The sequence below is a fragment of the Bombus impatiens genome, unplaced genomic scaffold (assembly GCF_000188095.3).
Source record: "Bombus impatiens unplaced genomic scaffold, BIMP_2.2 scf_0321, whole genome shotgun sequence".
Lineage (NCBI taxonomy): Eukaryota > Metazoa > Arthropoda > Insecta > Hymenoptera > Apidae > Bombus > Bombus impatiens.
Genome location: NT_176740.1, coordinates 589,970 through 614,592, shown reverse-complemented (window position 1 = coordinate 614,592; position 24,623 = coordinate 589,970). Strand labels below are relative to the sequence as shown.

The following is a 24,623-nucleotide window of genomic DNA, read 5'->3' as shown; positions in this document are numbered from 1 at the left end:
GGTGGCGGCGGTGTTGCTGCCGCTTCTCTCGCCGCGACTACAGCGAGAAGATACAAGATAGATGATGCGCTGGAGGAGGTCGTGCCTTCGTCCAGAAGAAGAAGAAGGAAGGAGGTGAAACGCCTCGCCCTCCGTTCTCCGCCGGCAAATAGCTAATGACGGGATTAAATGAAACTCACTTAACCCGGGGTGGAACGAGGCGACGCCACGGTGTGCTCCGTCGTTTGAAAAGAGCTGTTCGCGAGCGTTCTGCACGTGACCGAGACCATAATGCTTTTCAATAACTTCCGCGTTAATTACGTGCCTGTAGGGGAGTAGCGTGGTTTCCACACAGTGCGATCTGTGATCTTTGATCTTGAAACGATAGGAAGGCTCTCTACGAGGGTAGATTTTAGGTCACGTTGTACACAGCGATTCATAAATTCGTGTCCATCTACGTACAAAGGCAAGTACAAAATGTCGCATGAACACGATAGTTGTAAACGATTAAAGAAAATGTTTCGCGGTCATGCAGCTTGTGCAACGAGGTATATGTTGAAAAAGAGAGAGTATCTTTAATTTGTACTTTGAGCATTTTGGAACAGATTCGGATATTTGACGACGATAGAGTCACTTGGAGTACAATAACGTCGTTGCTCTTTCGTTATTTTAAATTGAATCACTGCGTAGAAAGATTTTCAGCAGATTAAATTTGACACAAACTTATTTCTATTTAGATATCGATAGAATTATGATTAAGGTATTTTCAAAAGCAATTCAAAAGATTAAAACGTTCAATTTAGAAAATCTTAGGATAACACTGTAGCAGAAATGTCGAAACCATTAGCGATATGTGTCTTAATGTGTCAAAGTAATTCGTAGAGCTAACTATAATAGATTATATTTAAGGGATACGTGCAGGCTTTCGCGAGTAACTGCATATAGAATAATCATAGAGCGTGCGTTCTAAGGACCTTCGACAGAAGCGGAACAGGAGGACAGGAATTTCCCGTGGAGCCTGGGGCAGAAAGATAATCCACGCGCTAGCACGCGCGCGAGTCTCGCTACGCGACTATAATTGCGAGCAGGTGGCACCATTAATCTTGCGGCCACGGTAACCCATTTTCCTGGCTCTCATGCTAGCCGACCATAGCTGTCGTGGATAATGAAATAACGAAGCAAGCGTCCGGCTCAAGGTGGACGCAGAGTCAAACGAACTCTGGCCTATGGGCACCGTGAACCAAATTAATTTTCACGGATTTTAGTGATTTATGCTCGATCCACGATGTCCGAGTACGAAGCTTCTGATTGGAGCTGCATGATTGTCCACAGTCGTTTGTAGTTTCGATTTGATTTGTCTTTCTTTAGGGGATGAGAATGGGATATAGCAAAGATATTGTCGGATATACAGCGTCTTTGATGGGGTTTTGAAGAAATCTTAAGAACGGAAATTTGATCGTTGTAGAGTCCTAAAGTTTATAAATTTGATAGCGCGGATGTGGAATAATTTAATAAATTTCATAAAACAAATAAATATCGAATCTATTTGATTCATAGCCGCGTTTAGAAAACTTGCAAATTGGAATATTTGGATATCACGCGGTAAAGAATTCGATATCTCGCTGACTTGGCAATCTAAAATTACTATATCCTCTATAAATCTCGACACCGTATTAACACCTTCGAAGGTGTTAAACGAACCAAGCGTCAATTCTCGACAGTGATTAATTTTTATCCTGTCCCCTTCAATTTACTTGAGAGAATCTACCTATAAATAAACTCCTATCCTGTCTAGATTTACTTTTGCCACAGGATCCTTTGTGCGACGGAGGAAAGAGGAGCGAGATAACTGTCCCAGATTTTCAATCAGTTATTCATAGCGAAACATACGTACAGGTGTGTGTCGTTACGTGTACGGTGACGCAAGAACGGCGTCGAGTCCCGAAGATGAATGTTTACTTTTCATCTTGGCGTTACAGGCCGTTTTGTGTTCCAGTAAGTAATTGGTTACTTTTAAGGGAAGCGCTCGAGACGAAGCCTTAATATACAGTTGAACACGGTCCATAAATTATCCGACGAGTTCAAAAATCACCAAGGAATACTTCTCTTCCTGGACGTTCGGTTGAATTCCCACGTAACGAGTTATCATAACGTGTTCGCGAAACAGTGCTTCGTCCCGAGGATATTCATCTTGAAATCATTTTCCGCAATTTTAGAGACACGCCGTAGCGCCATAATGTGGCATCAACCTTCCTACGCTATAATAGCAAGGCGGTTAGAAACTTCCCTAAGGTCCTAAGACTTAGCCTGGATAGTAATGTTTCCGAGCTGGCTTTGAATTTAGGATACACACTGCACACGCTTCTCACATAAATTAACATCAATCAAACGAACGAGGGAAGGAATTCCCTCAAGGTCCTGGCAACTTGGATAACGTTATCCTCAAGTTAATTCCAAACTTGAATTACCGTATATTTGGTATATAATGGGACGAGAGCAAGCTAAGTTTCTAAGTTTCGTTACTTCGCTTGAACGAGACTAAACAATCACGGTCTAATCTAAATCTCGAACTAACTAACCCCTATCGCAGGTGCACAGAGCATCCCTACGGATCCCTTGATAATTTCCCTCTTGCATCGTTGTATGGTGGCCTGATCGAATAGTTGATGTATTCTCAACTTTGATTCTCGCGGGAACGAAGCTTCGAACGAACGAATTTTATCTTAGATGTTCGACTCGTTTCTACGTTTCTGTCGAATTCCACGTACATTAGATACTATGATAATCCTACTTTTCCTAATCTTAATTATCTTCAAGTCATTCGCCCCATTTTCTTCTTCGAATCACCCAATCGAAACTTTTCTTACGCGAGTTATTAACTTCTCGATCTTTGGGCTTAGATTTCCTTTCAATCACAGCCTCCTTCTATTCCATATCTCATCGACAATTCTGGAATTTGCACCTGCGTGAGCACCTACGTGCCAATATCACCGATCAGTCTCACAGTGTTTCGAAACTTCTGGATCCTCGCAGTCTCGCCGTTTTTCCGTCCATCGATCTCCGCAGCCGGATCGATAACTCACGAACGGTATATCCCTTTCGCCTGCGACCTTCGCCATTCCACGATCGAATCGAATCTCTCGAGGGACCTTCGATCTCCGCCACGATCGATCCCTCGCGATCCCGTTACTCGTCGCGAACCGTGTACACCGCGTTTCTTTAACACGCAAACGAGGGAGAAAAAGAGAGAGAGAGAGAGAAGGGATTACGTTGTAGTGGAATGCATCGCGACGCACGCGTGCGTGTTTCGCGCTCGGATGATCTCAAAGGTTAACGATGTTCCACGCTTCGCGGAGGATCTACGCCAGGAAAAGGTAAGGGGAGAACCGATTGATCGTTCGTGAAATCTAGAAAAAGGCCGAGGATCAAGGACGCCGATCGAGGATCCTCTAGCGCGCGCGCGATTCTTCGAAGGAAGAGATCGTTTTCTACGTTTGCGCAATTCAGTCGACATTTTCCTTCGCGGAGGAGCGCGCTCGATCCTTCTGTCGATGCTCTCGATCTTATGTAACGTTTTGTCGTTCGTGCGAGGAGAGAACGCAAGCAGATAGAAGGCGTCGTGTTGAACGTGCAACGTGGTTGATCGTGAACGTAGAATGCTGGCGGAGTCATCGTCGTGTGACTTGGCTAGTTCGCGTAGAAGGTTGAAGAGAGCAATGGAACTTTGTTTATCAGAGTAACAGTCTGTCGTTCCCAGGTTCGTCCTAAAACACGAAGTTCTATCATTTTTATGATTCGCGAATAATCCTCCAACTATTAAATTATTCAATTCTTAAATTATTAAGATCTCCACTCAGATCTGTCCCGGAACGTTGTAACAATCTGTTTCTAGATTCAGATTTATTCTTCTGATGCACGCTAACAGAAAAGAATAGGAAATAGTAGAGTTTGATATTAATCAATTTTATACGAATTGTTGTTCGTCGCTTCGAAGTGTGCATACCTACGGTCAGGTATTTCGACATGCTGCTCCTGTGTATGCAGACAGCATCGTTCGAGCGATTCTTAATTCTTTGCTTAGAGGATGGTGGCACTATTATTGCGAGCAATGTTTATTAACCGACGTACACGCGCCGGTCGGCACGCGCATTAATCTTGCCGCGACCACGAGATAAGCAAACGCTCGCGTCACTTCGACCGACTGTCTGCATATTATTTACGTCATCGATAAATCTTCTTAACGTAACGTTAACAGCAATCGCGATAGAATCGTCGGCGACGATTAATCGACTTTCGAGAACCGAACAAGCGTCAGACCATGGATTGTTTGGTAAAAAGTGGTCAGAGGGTTGAGCAACCCTCAGACATAGAAATTGTTTCGAAGTAGATAAACGTTCCTCGTTAGTTTGATCGAAAGCGAACATTTTGAATGATCTACGAAGATATCCGATGTTTGACGGATACTTTTGTACATTCTAATTGAGTCATCGATTCTTTCCAACCCATTCCTAGTACTATTACACGCTCGTATTACGGTTTCAATGACGTGTTTTTTTTTTTTTTTTTTTTTTTTGAATTATGTTTTGCCGCGTACGAGGCATGAGGTGTATTTTTCACCCTTAAAGCGGTTCCATATTAAAAATCTTCAAATACCCAAACTATTTAAAAATCCAAATTAAAATTTGTCTAAACTGAAAGTTCTTCAATCCTTGTAAACTAAAAATCCCGAAATTCTATCAAACTGTTCGTAGATTCTACGAACCTACGACTCTTTCGACTATTTCACATTAAAAATCGTTGAAACCTTCTGACTGAAAGCTAAAAAAAAAAAAAAACCATACATCCTTGCAGATTAAAAGTAATTAAATCTTTCTAAACTCTATTTCCTCGATCGCAAATCCTCCGCTACGTTTTCCTCGCCTGTATAAGCCACCGTAATCGAATCGTACCGCACACGAGTCGATCTAGCACACGGTTAAGATCGAGCGAGCTGCCGCTATCCGCCACGCTTTAATGAAAGCAGCCACCGGCACGGCGCGAGAGCGCTCGTAATTTGTAACCGGGGCGAAGTCAATTAATAAGGACATCAGGTCATTAATTTAATTGTACCCCGTGACGATAGGTATCGAATCGTGAGTTTAGATCGCCGTGCAGATTTATTAATTACGAAATTTCCACGTGTGACGGGCTACGCGTTGCCGCGATCATCGAAAGGTCCGCAGGAGGTCGCATAGCCTGACTGACGATCACCGTCGATTAAATTATCGGTTGATCTCGGACGAGGACGCCGCTAGTTGGCCGAGCCACCGCCGTGCGTTTCTGAAAAGTTGCAAAACCGACGGATTATCTTGGCGGATTGCTTGGATAGGGGAAAAGAGGATAACACGCGTTTCGTCTTAACCTTTTCAGTTTAACCTTTCGTAAATTACCTCGCAACGTCGCTTTGGTATTTTTTAATGGGCGAGTACGCGTGGTTTTATCCGGCTGATTGATTGTTTAGATCGTAAATTAGTCGGCAAGAGGATAGCGAAGTGTTTGTATGTACGTCGTCGGTGATTTGTAATTGACGTAATACCGTGTGCTTAATGGAGCGAGTAGGTGTGTCTGTGATAATGCGAGATGATGGAAGTTCGTTTGTTTGACAATGCCTGGTGATTGCTCGCCAATTTATCTTTTCTCGCTAAACATACGGATTTTTATTTTACAAAAGAGAATGTTTATGAGCTATAATACCTTGTATATAATAATAAGCCTGTCTTTCGTTAGATCTCAAGTACATATTTATCGAGCAAAGAAGTACATGCGATCGTAAGGATGATCGAAGTCAGACTTTATATACCTGTCTTGTAATATTTTCAAGTGACTCGTACTTTAATCGAAATATTATAAATAACGACTATATGATCGAGATCGACACTTTCGATATATTTCCCAAAATCTGCAAGACATTCGTACGTACTTTGATTCGTAAGTACTTTTAGAGCAGCTATCACGTGCTAACTGTGAGTTCTCGATGTCACAGCCTAATTTCCAACAATATAAGATTTCAAGTATAATTTGAATTTCCCTGTTCCTCTTGACACTCTTCTCCCGAAAATATTATAGTACGTTCTTCGTCATCATTCACGATCCAATAACAGGCTGTTCGTGATTTCTTACACTTGCGTATAGGCTGAAAGCGAATGATCGTATGGAAAATCGATCCCATTTGGTGTCGGCTGGTCTCGTTAGTAAGAGACTGATAGGAATTCCATGGAAGGTGTACGGTGTAAACTCATCTCGCGTGTAAGGCGCGGAACGCACTAGGCTCGGCCTGCGTTGCATTCCGTCACGTTGCAGGGGAGGAGTCGCTCGCGCCGCGAGGAAATCCCTGGTATTCTAATCAGTTTCTAGCCCCCTATCTCCGAACGTACGGCCGACCAAGCTGATTCGGAGAAATCGGCCGATTGCCAGTCCAGGGTTGTCGTAATAATCATTAGGAGAATATTAAACTCGTCGACGAGTTGGAATATTGAACGCACATTCGATCGATCGTTTCGTGGACTGCATAATGGACTGTAATACGAGATATAATCTAGGCAAGGAAATTAAAAATCTGTAGCGAGATCGATAAGTATTGGCGAGAAAAATTAACACTGAGAGTTATGCTTTTTAATATCAATATCGTTTTTAAAAAAATAGATTCTTTGAAAATCTATTTGCACAGCCACATATTTGCACTTGGAGGATACAAATATAATTCCCTATCCTAACTTTAAGGATTCTTTTCACCTACGTATACTTCTGCGTATACTTTACTTTTAATTACTTAATTTTTACAAAAAATTTTTAATCCCAAACTCTTCAAGGGTTGTTTTCACCCCGTAACTGTGTTTGTCGATTTAATTGGCTAAACTATGAAGTTTCCAAGTTTCACCAAAATTGACCTGTCATCCCAGTGGAAGAAAATTCACGTTTCTATAAACACAGTTTATAAAATGAAATTTGAATAGGAATTTATATCGTTTGTTATAATATTTGGCAAGTACTACACTTTGAATAGTACAGCGCAATGCTGTCTATCTTTACATCTTTAAATTATTCAAAAAACAACTGCGGTCTTCTTAGTATACTGACGTTCAAATCGATCCGAAATTTATATCGTCAGTTAATTTATTTATATTTATGTATCACATAGCTTGTCATATAATTTATCATACAATTATCAAGCATTAGAGTAACTTCGATCGATCATCAATGAAATGACCTAGAATTTAATGGCAGGATTTAAGTCGAATGGATTAGAGGTCGATGCGACAGCGTACGTCGGAACTAAGCCTAATTACAGCTTAATACAATTTGATTGGAGCACGATCCTCCGTCTCTAGCATAATCTGCCGCATACAAGTGTGACTTAGGATTATCCGAGCGTATATATAATTTAGATCGCGAGTATAAGTTGTCGAGACGGCGCGTAATTTAGATCACGGTATCAGATACGTGCGCCGCTGTCTAAGAGGACCTATCCAATCACGATTTAGACGAAATTACACCGTGTAGATGCTTGCATAAGTTTACGTCGAAGCGTTGCTTGATCGGCTATAACTTACGGCTAGCATAACTTAATCCAATTATAATACTGATCATCCATAACACCCGTTTGAATTAAACGAAAACACATGCTGAATCATAGTGGATTGGATCTAACTCTAACGATGGTAAATTGGCAAACAAATCGAATCTATGCGTAATTTGATCGTACGTACGCTTGGGTTCAAAAGTAGCTAGACGCTTGCGCCTCTTTGATCTAACGTGATTTAATTACAGAATTACAGGCCAAAACACGATCTGCTCTCATTTTTTACTCGATTGAATTTCTTTTGATGTTAAAAGATCAATCTCAAGTTGGAACACAATACGAAAACGTCGTTATTCTCACGCATAATTTTTCCTGATAATTTTACGTCGAATATTTTCTTAAACTATATTGAAAATCCTGGTTGATCGCAAAAATTAGAGCAAATATAAATATTGCAGGATCGCAACAGGGTTACATTTCTCTACGGACACGTTTTGAACGATCCAATAGCCATGTGCGATAGCTTAAGCCTGTAAGCAATTGGAGATCGGACATCATCGATTTGGTTGGTCGTTCTAATTCAACCTCGATTATCCGCGAGCAATTGAACGACTATTTGTCGCGATGAGGTTGGTCGCGTGAGAGGGCGTCGGTGGCCATTCTGCTGGCTATTCTGTTGGCCATTCGTGCGTCGATGGGTTCCGGTTTTATCGATCGTTTTTCGTGGCGAGCCTCCCCGGACACACCGGTGGGACCTGTTTTCACCGATGAAAAGTTACCAGATCGTTCAGACCGGCAACGACGGTACGATACGCCCGACAGACCCCCGTTGCTTTTCCAGATGGAACTGGTCGACCGTGCGAAAACCACACGGCACAGAATATCGCGAACACGTGCCTCTTCCGAAAGAAGAAGTTTCTCTTTGCTTGATCTTGTCGTTCGTTGCTTCCCTGACACGTTCTCTCGATCGCTGCCCCGAATCCTCGTTCGTCTTCCTTCGAAAGCTCGACGCAGTGGAACCATTTTTTCTCACGAAGGATAATTCAGCGGAGAAAGATACACAAATAGCGACAAATTAATGCTAATTTCGTAGCATTTGCATATCAATTAATTCGCTCCAAGTACGTATATTAAACTTCGTGTCATTTGGTAACACTCGCATGCGATTAAACAAAGATACTACGAAAATGAAATGGAAGAAGCTCGATTGGAAAATAGCGCGCGCGATGGTACTTTTGCTATACGATACGATCGTAAAAATTGGCACGTGTATTGGCCGCAACGTCTGTAAATAAGATTCCCATGCTCTCAGAAATGTCATCTTCTGAGCGATGCACGGTAAATTTTTTCCCATATTCTATATTCCAGACTACTAGAACGCGCGACGATACACGTCCGTGTCGAGTCTTAATCGCTACCTTTCTGCATGCAACGACGAATTGATAAAAAGCTTTCCCTGTCGCATCTTTAGAGGACCGCGTAAAGTTCGTCTCGTAAATTACAGGAGCAAGAATCTTGTTTATCTGTTGCAGTATCGGCTTTAAAGTCCGTGTAGAAAGGGGACAGGGACGAGTCGGTGGTGAACAACAACGAGACGATAAGCGTCGCTAATTTCCGTAAATTCGCCGGCGACTCGACCAGGGCGTTACGTTTTAATTGCCGCAATTAATTAGACCAGGATCGAGAGCCGAGCTTCGACCGTGAAGCGGATATCGCGGCAGCCTTGAATCGCTCGCTCTCGACGACCTTCGCTTCGATGAAAGGTTAGCCAGTGCCTCTAGCTGAAGACGAAGTTGAAAGATCTTCTTTCGAGTTATTCTCGAAAGAATTAACGAGAATCACGAACGACTTGCTTCTGCGTTCGAGATTTTTTCATTGAATTTTATTTTCACGTAAGGAGAGATTGAAGATACTCCGGTGGAAAGAGACTGAGTGAAGAAGCCAGATGAAGAGAGAAAAAAGAGAGTGGAAGGTTGGATGGTACGGAGGAAGATGAAGAGACCGCCACAGGGCGCGACGACTCGTGTTTTACATAAGTAGCGCGGATCTTATCTCCGTTCTGGTACACTCTGGACACTGCAACCGGGTCACGATGTAGCCAGGTACCAGATCTTGCGCATCCTCGAACGCCTGGACCAACCAGATATCTTTTTATTTTTGACATTCCACCTGGTCGCACCATTCGGTTGCTCGTTCCCTTTTTTACACGCCTTGCTCGTCGCCACCTTGTTCGCTACACGTTTTTCCCGCTTGTTTCATTACCCTCTCCTTTTTCTTTTATGCGTCTTCCTTTCTTTTTTTATTTTACGACATATTCTGAGATTCTTTCTTTTACGGCGATTGCTCGTGCTACTTATTCTCTCGTTTGCACCATTTCCTCATTGTGTTCCTTCCCTCTGCGTTTCTTTTGCTTTTTAGGACAGTTTCAATTTTCTTATTGTCATTTTCTGAAATCACCGATTTCCAACTTGGCTTAGTTGCGCTATTTTACACCCTCTGCTCACCTGTTCCAAACTTTTCATTGCTTCCTCGTTCACTCGTTTCTATCCACTCCAAGTCAACGAACCCCACAAAATCGCGCTTAAATTTTAATAACTTTGTTCACACTATGAACATTGTGTTCAGTTCACAATGTTCAGAACATTGATACTATGTTCCATGCATTCAAATTCTTTTCAACTTCCTGCAACTACATTTCATTTTCCGTATCATACGTTCAACCCTCCACCCTCGTAGCACTCATCTCTCCTCCAAACTTTTAACGGTTCCATCAACGTATTTTAAACTCGATCGAATTCCAAATATTCGCACCATTAAACTGTCAATTGCTGCGAAATTCCTCTCGTTAGGAACCCGAACCTCTGGCCTGGCGTGCTAATGGACATTCCGAAGCGGTCGTTCGAGATAAATCAAGAAGCGTGTCCTGAAAGAAAGCCACGCCGGTGCCGCGCTAATAAATACGTCGTATGAACAAAAACGCGGAGCAGGGCGGTCTCGTATACATAACGGCCGGACACCGACCATGATGTATCGCTCTTGGTGGACACACCGTCTCCGTGATCGTGTGTGCACAGGTATAATCCCGTTCGCTACTATGTGGAGCACATGGGAACCAAGAGAGGCGGCTTAATAGAGGCTCGTGCCGCTCTCCACTCAATATATCTTGGATTTTATGCCGACCCTAGCCTCTCCTCTTCTCTATCCATTCCTTTTCTGGCAATAATTGCTCGATCTTCCCTGGCTGGATTCGACGTCGATCCTCGAGGCTGCCGGAAGCCGATTGCCACCAACCGGAAGTCGTCTCGAGACTCAGAGACGACCCGTTCGAGAGCGGTCTGTTTAATTTAAAGCGGGCATAAATCGTTGTTTTAATTAACCTCCTGTCCTTGCATGGCTCTTTCTCTTTTTCTTTTTTCTTTTTAACCGAACAAGATCGCTAGGTTGCGCTGGACGTTTCGCCGTTTTCGAGCTACGCGTCGAAGGCCTCCGAAAGCCAGTTTGCAACGAGTTCCGATGCGGAACGGTCGAGCCAGATCGAATCCACCGTAGCGTCGCCAAAACGCGATATGCCTTTCGAAGCAGAAAGCTTCACAGGGATCTTTTAACTTGGTAGGATTTTTGGTTACTTGGATTCTTCTTGGCAATTTTGTTCTTCATTTTCCTCTTATTTTCAGTCCTAGAATCTTTCTGACTTTAGAGAAGTAGGTATATAATGCGCAAGTAACGTACTTTGGTCGATGTTCCACCGAAAAGTGAAGCCACGCTGCGCTATGGAATGCCGAGTTTGTAAATGTTTGCTTGGATAAATATACCTATACGGAACCGTTACCACTAAAAGCTAAAATCTGCGCAGCATAGTTTAGCTTGGCTTTCCGATGGATCCCTGGCTTTATTCGAAGTCTCTATACAACTTTCGAAGTTTACGCAACGTGGAAGTACGTGGCTGCGCTCCATTTTATCGTAGATTTGCCTGAACGCCTCCCACGCACTCGCTTGCAAATATTCGCGGCCGGTGCGACGCTGTATAAACAAATAACAAATTGTAGCCGCCGTGCAACAAAGCGGACCGAACCGGGAGCGTTGGACGTTTCATGGATCGCCGTGTACGAACGTCAAGTGTACTTAATTGTACGGTCTCCATTCAGCCGTGGCAAGAACGCGGATAATAGAAAGTAAGACGGCGGCCGTAGCGTGCTCGACACTCCGGGACCCGACTGGAATTTCGTCGGTCATTTCTAAATCGCGGATTTTATTGGCCACGTTCGATCGTACGTTTTCGTGGTCGAGGGTCTGGCCGATCTAACGACGGAGTCTAAACGGCACGCTTGTTTCGATCAAACAACGTCGCTCGTGTTATTTCACCGCGAGATTTACTATCGGTGTTCAAAGGCAGTTGGTTAACCGGATTAGCTAGTTCCAGCTGCAGATTCCTTTTCCATGCCGATGAAAACAAATTTCGATGTTTTTGCCACGGGCACCCGAGTGAAATTCATCTCGTCAGACGCCAGCCTTGCCACGTGTTTTTCCAGAAAAGGTGGTGAAAGAGAATCGATCTATTACAAGGAATATGCCAAGTATGCGTGCGAGCTCGCCAAGGCATTCGATCTCTCGTACAGCGCTCACAATTTGAACGCTACTTGAAACTTCTCGACTAATTACGTTCTCCAGCTCCAAGCTTCGTTCGTTAAACGCATCCTCGATATGTATAAAAAGTGGACAGTCGCAACACGATTCAAAATTACAGGTTTCTCAACGACGTTAAACGCGTATGTAACTCGAAACGTACAGGTTCGGGCCATCCGCGATTTTTCATCCAACTCGTGCAAACAACGACATTACTCTCCGAACTGCTTCCCGCGACTGGTTCACTCGCGCGTTCACCTTTTCCGTGTCCATACATTTCTCAAACCGCGCCAACTCGCGTGCACGCGAAAAATTTACATTTTACAAATGTGTCCGCGTCGTCGTGCTCGCTGTTTCGAAACACGATCGCCTTTACTGAATTTTAACCGCGGAATACCACATTTTTTCTCCGACTCTTCCTTCTTCTGTTTCGGTGTTCAGATCGTGCAAATAGTAACGCGTTGGACCCTTAACGTTCAAAACCTTCAACTTTCGTCTCATATATCGCGTTTTGTCATTATCGAAGTCGATACTGACAAATCTGTAAATTATTCGTCCTGTTGCACAATATTATTAGTTTTCATTGAAAAAGAAAAGAATATTTTGGATAAATAGAAACTAGATGCGGCCAATTTTTGCGGTTAATATTACAGTAAATTGACAGAAGAATTAATTTGTCTGATAAAAGTCACGAGCGCATAGACTGATAAATATAATCGTTAAATTCAAGGAGCAAAGGAAAGCAGGAAAAGCTCCGAGTTTCTCGATGTAAGACGTAGAAGTATGCTGCTTTTTGATCGAGATGAAAGCATCCTACGAAAAGGAATCGGATATTCCGGAGAAAAACTGTGACTTTTAACATTTTTAATAGGAATTTTGCAACATCGCGGACTAAAGCGTAAGCCCGCGCGACGACGAATCTTACTCCTCGCGCGCCGCTTGATTAAGCGGTATAGGAGGTCGCTGACGAACCTTTACCGTTACCAGCCTCTTTTATCGCGAGAGCAGGCTAATGAACCGCTTCGAACGCGCAAAAATCTACATTTAACAAATTTCTCCCCCCTCCCCCTGGTTGGGATGCGACGCGACTTCTGCTCGCCGAATAAACGACCGGCCGGGATAATTTAAGGCGTAACCCTCGCGATGTTTCTTCGGCCTTAACGGACAGTCGCTAGTTGTCTTCCGATTTTTTTGATCGCTGTGTTTCTCCGTTTTATGCGACTCGCATTTTATTTTTATTTTTATTTTTCTTTTTTAAGGTTAGTTGGCTTGGAGTGGGGAATGAGTTGTAAACGATAACGAGGAATTTTATGTACCATGTTTGTCCGGAGGAGAAATTGTTGGGATTGTTACGGTAGTAGGTGATGATACTCTTTAACCGTTTCCCAGTATAAAGTATGCATTCTGTGGTTTTCACACAATTAGTCGACAACTTTGCGTTATTATAAGTAGATCGTGAATTTTTACGCAGTATCGTATTTTTGTTAAGATCTAAACTAAGGAGATGAAACATACGTACAGATTTACTTTATTCGTTAGATTTTATAAAATAGTTCACTTTGAATATGTTTTCTATTTCTGCATACTGTGTGCAGTTTGTTCCTTATACGCCTTTGAATTTATCATAAACGTATAAGAATATGCAATATAATTGCAAGGAACATCGTTACTCGGGGCTTTCAGGCGCAAGCCACGTTCAGGAAGAATTGTACGCACACATTTTGCCAGCATAATTGATAGTACAGAATGAAATCTTGACTCCTTAAAAACAGTATGTACTTCCTAGTATTATCGAGTATCTGTGATGCGCCATTGAATCATCGGATAATTATCAAAGAAACAGACAGAAATTGAAGTTCAAAGGTTTTGAAAGAGACTTGGTCGTTGTGAATTCACGACTTCGCTTACGCAAAATTTCTCCTTCTTTCTCTTTCTTTTCTTTTTTTTTTTCATTCACCACAGTTTACTCGATAACAAGCGCGGATTCTCCATGCCAATCAAACGTACGATCTGAATTCAACGGGACGGCATAACTACCTCTCCATCGAACTTCGATTCCCCTCGATCCCGGATCCTTCACGAAGAACCCTTTTCAACTTTCCTTCGTTTCATCTTGGCGGCCAGTTTTCAACGTCGAACGCCGGCTATCCACGTTACCGGCCACGTCAATCGCGTTCGAAAGGATAATCGCCGTTTCGAGATGATACTTTGTCGCAGTCACGAACGGTTCGGTTTTAAAAGCCGAGCGATTTCCACGGTCACCCTGGTCCTTTTTCTTCTCCGGCTTCCTTCTCCGTGGACGATTACACGATCCTGCTACGCGAATCGCGGTCGTCGCTGGATTTCACGACGTCGTTTTCACGGATCTTTCGTCTAAGCTGGCAACTTTCTATGGCCAATAAGGAAGCTCCGTTTTTTTCTCATCTTTCTCGATCGCAACCGGTAGTCGACAACGGGTAATAGATTGGAAATATCGACGATGCTCTGTTTTCTCGATTAGTTCTACGCTAAAATATCGCTATTTTATCTCGAGCGACGTTGCTCATGAATATTTATGGCTAACGTTGCCTGGACAGAAAAGTAGAATCTATCGAGGCCAAAGAAATACGCGATTTTTGTCTATTCTTTTGAGAAATAATATGTACGTACAGTTATTTGTTAGGGTCTTTGCGCCTACCATTAGGTTGCCCGAAAAGTGTCTTTCTTTTACAGACACGTCTTTTACAACGACGCATCTTCATACAAACATGAAACCCAATCTGTCGAACGTTGTGATCTTTATTTTGGTAGAACAAAATGGATCATACGTAATTCGATAAAATAATATAAAACGGAAAATGTTGTGCGTCCATTATTTCCTTACAAAACGAAAGAAACTTTTCGGACGACCTAATATTTATAAAAGATCTGTCGTTTATCGAAATAAGCTGTATCTTATTTGGAATATTATATTTGTCTATTAATGTATGAAACAACGATTATTTCGTAGCAAACTGTGTCACTTGTTTGCTATAAAAATAATATTTAATTAGCCTCGATCGTGTCGAGTATATTATCAGTGGTAATATTCAATGGGATTTTAGTTCGATGGAAATAGCTTTGCTATACTGCGTTATGGTGTACGAGGACCATTGAACATTGAAATTAACTATTCATGGAAGAATGTTATGCAGTCAAGAATATTTATTCGCGATAATGTTTCTTAAATTCTTTGAAACTAATTTCGAAGCAAAGAGAAGCTAAACGTGTACATGTGTCGATATTCTTCAAGAGATTAGGTTGCGTCAAGTATATGTAAGCTGTATAATAAGTAGGAACATACGTAGATATCTATGCAAAATGAAATATTATCGAAACCCGACTTTATTTCGGTATCTTCAAAGCGATCATACGGAGATTGTTAAGTATAGAGAAGGATTATGTAGAGTTTTATCTCGATACATTATTGCTGTTCGGATTCTCGATACTCTCAGGTGTATAATTATTCTACAGACTTATCAGAAACAGCATCCTCCTCGATGCTAACATTCAAGGAACATCCAATCGTTCGATAACCTAAATAACGCGATTAATGAGAGCAGTCACACATCCCTGGTTACCAATCACTCGTATCAGCTCAGCAAGATATCAATTGAAAAAGTTTGCACAACCTGTAATAATTCATCCACATGTTACTCGAGTTAAAAAATCGAAATATCCGTAGCAATTCGAAACTTTTCCTCTTAGATTCTTGGCAAATAGCAACATTGGGGAGTCCAAATGTAAAAAATAAAAAGGTCTAGTTGAAAAGATTCTTGCTATCTTTTTACATCGACAAATCGAACTAGCTGGCGCACAGTGAGATAATATACATATGGAAATGTTGAACAGCATTATTTTTGTATACAAATCACGTTCAATGCAATTTATTGGTTATTTTTATGTAGAATAAGCAAGACAATTTTTTAAATAAACAATACATGTATACAGTTGGTCACGACGGTATTCGGTTGTATTATTCTATTTTATTAGATTATTTACGTATTGGCCATTTCTAGGAAATCGTACAATTATTGATCTATTTTGCAGTGATATAAAAATAATAAATAAATAATAAATAAATAACAAATAAATAAATAAATATAGATAAAATCTATAGTAATGTAGTATCGTGGACAGATTGTCTAAGAGATATCGGGTGAACCATAAACAATGTTGCGAGGAAACCTAAATGCCGACAGGCCAAAAGGGTTTGGAAACTATAATGGTCCGAGCGGCCCATCAATGTGTGGTCGGTCCTTCAGCCAAATGGTTACGCGGAAAAAAGGCCTAGTGACTATGGCTGCGGACGTTTGCGGAACAGGTACGTGGTGGAGCTACGAGAAAAGACAAAGGGAAGCTTAAGGAAAAAAGACGAATTGTCAGTCAGTCGTGAGTTGAGAAGACAGTGTTGTCAGCGTTGTCGAGGAGGATGGCCCGCGTGAAAGGGAGCGTTGGAAGCGTGGTGACGAGACATTACTGTATTTAGTTCACGTTAAATAACCATCGTATCCTGCTTAATCCATTCTAAATAAATAAATAAATCCTACAGTAAACTATTAGTATATTTCAAAAAATGCTCATGAAACCCTGAAGTGATGAACTCCTATAACCAACTGCTATATCTTTAGGGTTCGCTTGTACAAAAAGTAAAGAAGACAAAATATTTCGTTTCTTGATAAAGTTAATTCGATTTATCGCTATTTCGATCGATCAATCCTTGCTGGAAACGAATCAAAATTGTCAAAATCGTCTATCTATCGACTTTTCGAGATGAATATCCTACCATAGACAAGTTACCTAGCACCGAGTTGTCTCCAGGTGGAGATGACCTCGCAATTGTCAGTTTTGTTTTACGAGGCGAGAATTGGTAGTAATCGCGACGTTATTCCACGGGAAGTGACGCTTTTACGACTGGCGGAATAGTGAAGCCGATGGGAAATCTACGTTTCCGGTCCGTGGCGGCCGAAATCGGCGACAAAGTGGCAATGGTTGGATTTTACTCGTTCCACCTTGCCACGCTGTCACGCGGTTTTTACTGTCGCCTGTATACGGCGCACTAAATTATCCTGTTTGCAATAAAACGCGTTGCGGGACGCGCGTACGCCACGGTGAACAAATAAACGCGAAATTACGGTGAAACCTGGTTCTCTGCTCTGAACGTCTGTCTTTCTCGGTCGTTTAGCTTTGGCTCGATACACTGGCTCGCGATACCAGTCGAAAACGAACGGTAAAAAGCTTGGATGTTTAGCTTGGACGTTTCCTGGTAGTTGCTCGATCGGTTAAGAAGAGAACATCGTTGTTTAATTCGCTGTTTTGTCCAGGTTAAACCGGTTGCGCTTGAGCGTGTGACTTATTGTAATATTTAGCTACTTGTTGTACGAATCTTTACAAAATTCTGTTAGAAAATCTGGGATTTTTTAAATTATTGATTTAGTAAGAATTTAATGCGCCCAATTGCGAATTACCATTAGATTATGTGTTTAAAAAATTCGAAAAGTTTCTAAATATCCGATAGAGTTAAGTAAAATCTTTTCACGTTACAATTATTAAGACGCTAGACAGATTAAAATTAGGCATGTTTTATTTCGTTGAGGAATTAATATCTTTCAAGGAGCATTCGTGACTCGCTCGTTTAATTTCCAATTATTGCTCGCTGATTTAAATTAATTAAACAAAAGTAGATCCTCTTAAGCGTTATTGAACGTACTTCCACCTGATCTTTAAAGAGCGTTCTTAATCGAAACGAAGTGGAGCAGCTGATTCGAGGCTGTGGAAAACGTTCAATGAAACCCTTAATTGAACCATCCAAGCCACTGACAGTTCCTCGAAATATCGCCGCATTTACATACGATCAATGGCCGATCGACGTTTTAATTGCTTCCTATCGATGGAGAACGAACGTTGCTCCAGATAGTGTGATTAAATTGCATCTCAATTGACCCGGTTGGCATTTCTGTGTTTCTAGGTCTTCGTCGCGCGTTCTTGAGAAATAGAACGTTTCGTGGTCGCGTTGTTCGTTATTAAACGATTACATTATTCGATTAAATCAGCGGCTGGTCGTCGAATCGAAATTGCCAGCTGCTAGACGAATATAAAAGAGATTTATAGACGATTAACGAGTTACGTGACGTTTCTGTTGCAGCCAGAGACGGTTCCTCAAGCGAGGATCGATATGACCCGCGTGTTGGAGGTCGCTGCAGCCGAAGACATCACTGGACATCCTTACAGCCTCGCGATCACCGCGCCCGAAGGAGTTACCTTCGTAAAAGGCACGTGCCGCGAGGAAACCAGATGGTGGGCTGATGTGCTGCAAGTCTACTCGAGGAACAAGGTTTGCTTCAAAAATATATTACACGTAATACGAGCATTGGCTGATTTATACTCGTCGTTTTACACAGTGTGATTCGAACGCAACGCTTTTAGCCCAGATGCATCGAGTTGCTCCGAATTCCATAATCGTCACTCAAATTGGTAAATTTGAAAGTAGGAAATACAAAATTACCGGCATAATGGAAACAGAATATCATATTGTTTATGTTAGAACTACCAAATAGTCAAAATGACCAATTAATAATTTCTCTCTTCGAACTTCATGATTTCAGCGAATATATTGGCAACTAAGTGATTGTAGATTTTGTCAGTAGGTGGTAATGTTGCCAATTTGCCAACCTAATAGTTCTATTATATAATTACATTTACACTCGTGGAACGAACGTTCGTTCGACAAAATTGAAATGTATTTAGACGAAATTAAAACTACTGGCCTATTACAAATTATAGATGATGCAGTAGTATGAACATAGATTGTTTCTTCTGTAAACCCTGCAATTTATATATATCAAAGAATGTTCAGCGTTTTAAGTAACGAAAACAGAAGGATCTTTCTGAAGCGACTAAAATTCTATGGGAAATTTCGGTGGAGCTACGTTTAATTGCCATCGAATGGCAAATGAGCCGGGGTGGGTTCGAGAAGCGGCGAATCGCCAATTACACGTTTCACGAGTCGCGTGGTCCAACGCGAAAAAGAAGTGACGCTGACGCGACGGGACCGCTGTCATTCGTTGATTGCGGTGCTCGCATAATCATTACTACATCCTTCTGCGTCATACTTGTTACGCGTGCAGTAATACCAGTCGCGTCGACTTGTCTCACCGGCGGAAATAGCTTTAATAATCTCACGCTCGAAACTACGTTCGCGTTCTCGCGGCAAACGAATCGCGACAAACGTGTCCGCCCGCGGATTTTCCGCGCCTCGACCTACGCGAATTCCTCTATCCTGTCTTTCCCAATCGAAACCGGAGAGGTCCTTCGTCGTTATTAAAATCTTTTACTTTGCATGTAACGATGTTTTTTCCGTAGTGAGTAGTTGTCGTGTTTTCAAACTCTCTGACCAATGACCAGGCAACGCTATTATTTTGAAACAACCGCAGAAAACTAAGTCCGTCGTTGTTCCGTGCCATATTCATATTCGAAGTACACAATCATTATTTCGGTTTGTGTGGTATAATTTTAACTAAGAACGTAAAAAATACACACGAAACGTACATACGGTACGTGTAATTTTCGAGTCACGTGGCGCTCTAAAGGGCTAAGGTAGCTAATTATGGCTTTGTTAACGATAGTATGAAACGTTTTGATTGGGCCGTTTAACGACTGGGTAGATTCAAAAGCGGGGTGAAAGTTCTCTTATTAGCGATTTAATGGTTGACTCTAATAGGAGCATATTATTCTTATTAAAGGATTGTCTTTACTTTAATTCCTTTTAATTTCAAATAATCGAATGTTTTAGTACCGATTTAATAGACAACCTTCTTCCACTACGTATCTTTCTAATTGCAGACCTCTGGGAAGCGGTACCTGTTCAGTGGTACTCTGACTCCCAGTTTATCCCTATTACGATAAATTCTTGGTAATGAAATTATCTCGATAGAGTTTCCAACACTCCAATTACGTTTGCAATTTATTACTATACGTATATATACCCGCCAATCAATCGTTTAATCGAACGATAAATCCACAACAGTCTTTATTCTTATCTTCTCACTGTATTCAACTTCGTCTCTATTATAATAAATTTCCATTAACGAATTTATCTCGATGGAATTTCCAATATTCCAATTACTATAGATATCTAGTTAATCGACCTATCAACTTGCCGATTAATTCTCAACCCTTATTCTTATCTTCTCGATATTCTCAAATTTATCTCTATTATAATAAATCCTTATCAATGAAATTCTCGTCTTATTCACGCCTTGTTATTATACCCGACTATCTTATTTCCAATATCCCAATTAACGATTATAATTTACGAGTATCTCGATGATCGATCTACCTGCCCATCTACAACCCCTTTACGCGCCAAACAAAAATTCCACCAACACTGCTCTCTTTTTCAACAGTCCATCCAACAATCGCAATCGTATCGATATTTAACCGTAGGAATCGAGCAACGCGTATATAACTCGGATAGACCACTACAGACATCTAATTCTCGGTTATCGTCGGAGAATCGGCGCGGCGGTTCGAGCTCGTACGGTTAATCTGGACGCGGAACGAGCGAAAGCAGACGACAGGTAAACGAGGCGGACGCTGGAAAGAGACGAGAAAAGAAACGAGTCTGACAAAAGTGCGATAATGCTCGATCATTAGCGCGCGCTGTCGCCGCGTCACGCTCGTTACTGCGCGAAATAATGCCGCGTTGGGCAAAACTGCACCGTAGCCAAGCGTCGATTGCCGCTTTTCTGCGATTCACTCGATCGTTCCGCGTGCCTCGCCAGAGTTCTTCGCTGGTTTCTTATCGTCGTTCGAGGGAATAGAGCCGATTATGCTCGTGACCGGCTGGTAACAGCGCAACAATGCCGGATGATCGCCGGTTGTTTGTTAATCCGTGAACAGCGACGATTCAATCCGATTCTCGAACGATCGAGAGGGAGGTCAGGCACTGACAGGTATTCAGAGCGGATTCACGAGGGTGATGGGGGATTGCCTTGGTGTTGAGATTGATTCAATTAATTTTAATTGCGCTTGATTCGACGCCGAACCGCTGTGAATGTGTGTCGCGGGGTTTGTTTCGGGGGACGAAGTTTGGGAGGTGTGAATTTATCGATTCGAGTTTTTCAGGCGATTGTAGAACTCAGACTGTCGATTTTTATATTTGGATTGTCGACTTTGGCTGTAATTTTGGTTCCACTTGTAACGATGTTATTAGGTTGTTCCAAAAGTTTCTTTCGTTTCGTAAGTGAAATAATAGATGCACAACATTTTATGGATTTATGTACGATCCATTTTGTAGTAATGGAATGAAATAGATCAAACATAATTCAATAAAATAAAACGAACAATGTTGGGACAACCAAATGCAGCGATGAATGTTCATACGACGAAAGAATTGCACGTTCAACTATATTACGCTTCGCAAGAATAATTATGGAATTAAAGTGGAACGACACTTCTTTTACCAATAGTTTTCCCAATTTTTCCTCGCCCGTTTAATGTCATATCTATTTCAGTCCTTTGACTGTCTTGAATAATCGCCGCGTTAACGTTCAAACTTGTTCTTCGCTACGGTGAATATTTGAAAACGCGGGTATCGATGAATTAACGCCGACGTCGAAACAGTAAAAGAGCCTGGTCGATGTTATCTGCCGCGTGATCTACGCGTTTCGCGATCGCCCGATAGATCAAGGCGCCCGTTCGAGAATCGTGTAGCCTGTCGTCGAGAGACCGTCATTTTGCCACGTTACTTAGGCTCTCGACAATGGCGCGTTGTGCAACAAATGATCGATGGCAGAGTAGCTTCTCCTCAACGAGATAAAAATCAGACGAGGCTTTTATACGTACGAATTATTCTTATGGTTGTTCGCCTGTGTGCGAATTTCGAGGAATATTTAGACTCGTGACTGGCGATACGAATATTCTTTACTTTGAATATCTTTTATCATCGAAGTTGAAAGGATACGGATACTTTGGCAAAGCTTAACTACGATATGATCGGTGATATTAATTTCTTAAGATGCCACGTAACTCGAAACGCAATTTTTATTTTAATTGGAAACCTAGGAGCTAACAATTTGGAATCCTAAAAAATTGTCTAATCATAAGGGATTGAAGAAATAGAAGATTTAATAGAAGATTTTGTAATCGTCAGAAGAAGAATTACTTTTACTTCAGTTAGAAACCTAGAAACTAACAATTGTTGTAAATACGTAGGTTTGTTAACGCTAGAAGAATGGCAGGGTAACAAAGTCAAATGAAACACCGATGAACAGATAAAATCAGGTTTAAAAAACATAATCACATTCACGTAACATCTAAGCCACATTGTTATTACAGAACGTAAAGTAAAAAGATCGATCGATCATCGATCACGATTGGAAATTACCAACAAAATATCAATCGTATCTGCCATCTAAATACGACCTCAACACCAATGACCCATCGGTATCCTGAAAGGGGCATCTTTCGATTATAAGATCGTCGCCAATGTGGCGTCGCGATCGATCGGTCGTCCCTGGCGTATTGTTCGCATCAAATCCGTTACGCAAGAAATGATCGATCGGCAAATGGAAACGGCTCGTCGTTGCGCGGACCTGCAGCTCGGTGTAGACGTACGATTACGTTTAAGAGGCCAAGGCGACATATACGTACGCCAACACGATCGTACAAGCTGGTGAACGCGCGTAGGAAACGGGCCTCTTATTTCCTCTCTTCGCTGATCGCCTCTCGTAAAGGCAGCTCCAGTCCTTTGATACGAAATAAAATGTTGCACGACGTCTATTTCGCGTTTCGATGGCAAAAAGATCGCCAAGTCACCTGTCCGATCGTTAAATCGAGTAAGGCTTCGGTTAATTCAACGAAATGTTTCGAAGATTGAGAGGAAAGTAGATTGGAAGGGGTAAGTGACAGGGAGGTTGGTTTCTTTGATCGTTTCTATTATTTGATCGAGTATTCGTATTTGATATTTCGAAAGGATCGATTATCGGGATATTAAGGATCGTCGTGTAGGAGATTTCTGAGACGAGAAAAGGATTGCTTTCTGTGGGATTTATTTTCCCAAGATTGTCTAGTTATTAGCTTCTTGCATAATTGCATTAATATTATTGACAGGATTTTAGAAGCGTCAGTAAGTTTGGTAACAATCAAATCGATAGAATTTTACGAATTACATTTCGTACAGTGGAAGTCTGTAATGCATCATTTGTTAAAAGTAAATTATTTTAAGAAGATCCAAATATCCAATTATAATTATTATTCGACTCTTTATTACAGTGATCATATATTGTATCAGTTCGAACCCTACATTCGCATTATTTCATCTTTGTCTTACCGCAAAGATTACGCTCACATTTTGCTATTTTTCATTCGCATGATTAATCTGAAAACTATTTGCTGCGCGAGATCGTATTAACGAATCCCACCAACTCCTTTATCATAATCGAAACTTCCCCGATAAGCATACGTACGCGTTGAAATCCTCTTTCTCTATCGAAAGATCGAGTCTCTAAGAAGATCTTGCTTTAGTAGGACCGATTGAATCGTCCGTGTTCGCATTTGTCTGGCATTGGTCGGTACACGGGCCGCGGACTTATGAATTATGCACGGCGAGAAGAGCGTATTCCTCGCGGAATATTATCAGGCTCGCTGTTATCTGCCGTTATTGCGGCCGCCTACCGCGACCTGGTCGTGCACACGCCTGCCCTCGTACCGTCGCCCACGTACAAATTCTACGACATTCCACCATGGAGTCGCGACGTCAGTCTGACTCGCGAGAAGATAACAATTATTTTTTTAGCGATTTTTAATCGACGCAAATGTGCCCTCTATACGCGGTGAGAAAATACGCCAATGCTTGAAGGATCGGTCGACGTCGAAGTCTTGGTATTCTCTTCTTTTTTTATTATTATTGAATTTGCAAAAAGAAAAATTCCTTACGAGCAGTTTATCGTTTTAAATTAACTGTTACGTAAAGTTCTTACGTTATAAATGTACCATTTATCGAGGTACACGAGTCTTTAAACTTAGACTTTAGACTTAGAAAGCTTTTAACGTTGATCGATCGATGTCGATGAAATGATTTGGTTGTGGGTGGTTGATTGCCGAAGAATTAGAGAACAAACGGTTAATCGAAGTTGAAATAACTTTCAGGGCCGACATAAGAGGAACGCGACGTTCCCCGGTGGACAGACTACCATTCTTCAAGTCACTCCAACGATCAGAAGTAAGTAATTGATAATGTTTTTTTTATCAGAGTTCGAATTGATCGGTCCGTACAAGCTAAGTTGTGAAATACGTTTTGCTTATGGCAGACGCTTGATACGTTTTTATTTTCAATGGAGCGGTTAATTGAATTCGAGAGTTCGACGATGTTAAATGAATGTTCTGCGCCGCCACTTAAGCATAAATTAAATGCAGATTGCTTCTTTAAAGAATAATTAATCGA

The 24,623-nt window shown here is 41.6% G+C and overlaps 1 protein-coding gene across 4 annotated transcripts in view; it reads left to right on the top strand.

Annotated features, from left to right (window-relative positions):
• LOC100747526 (protein outspread) overlaps positions 1–24,623 on the top strand; it is a 216,490-nt gene that overhangs the window by 172,423 nt on the left and 19,444 nt on the right. For all 4 annotated transcript variants that reach the window (XM_024367622.2, XM_003489422.4, XM_024367623.2 and 1 more), the window contains exons 5-6: positions 18,324–18,512; positions 24,329–24,401. In XM_024367622.2, the coding sequence (XP_024223390.1) occupies positions 18,324–18,512; positions 24,329–24,401 (262 nt within the window). The remainder of the gene's footprint in view (positions 1–18,323; positions 18,513–24,328; positions 24,402–24,623) is intronic.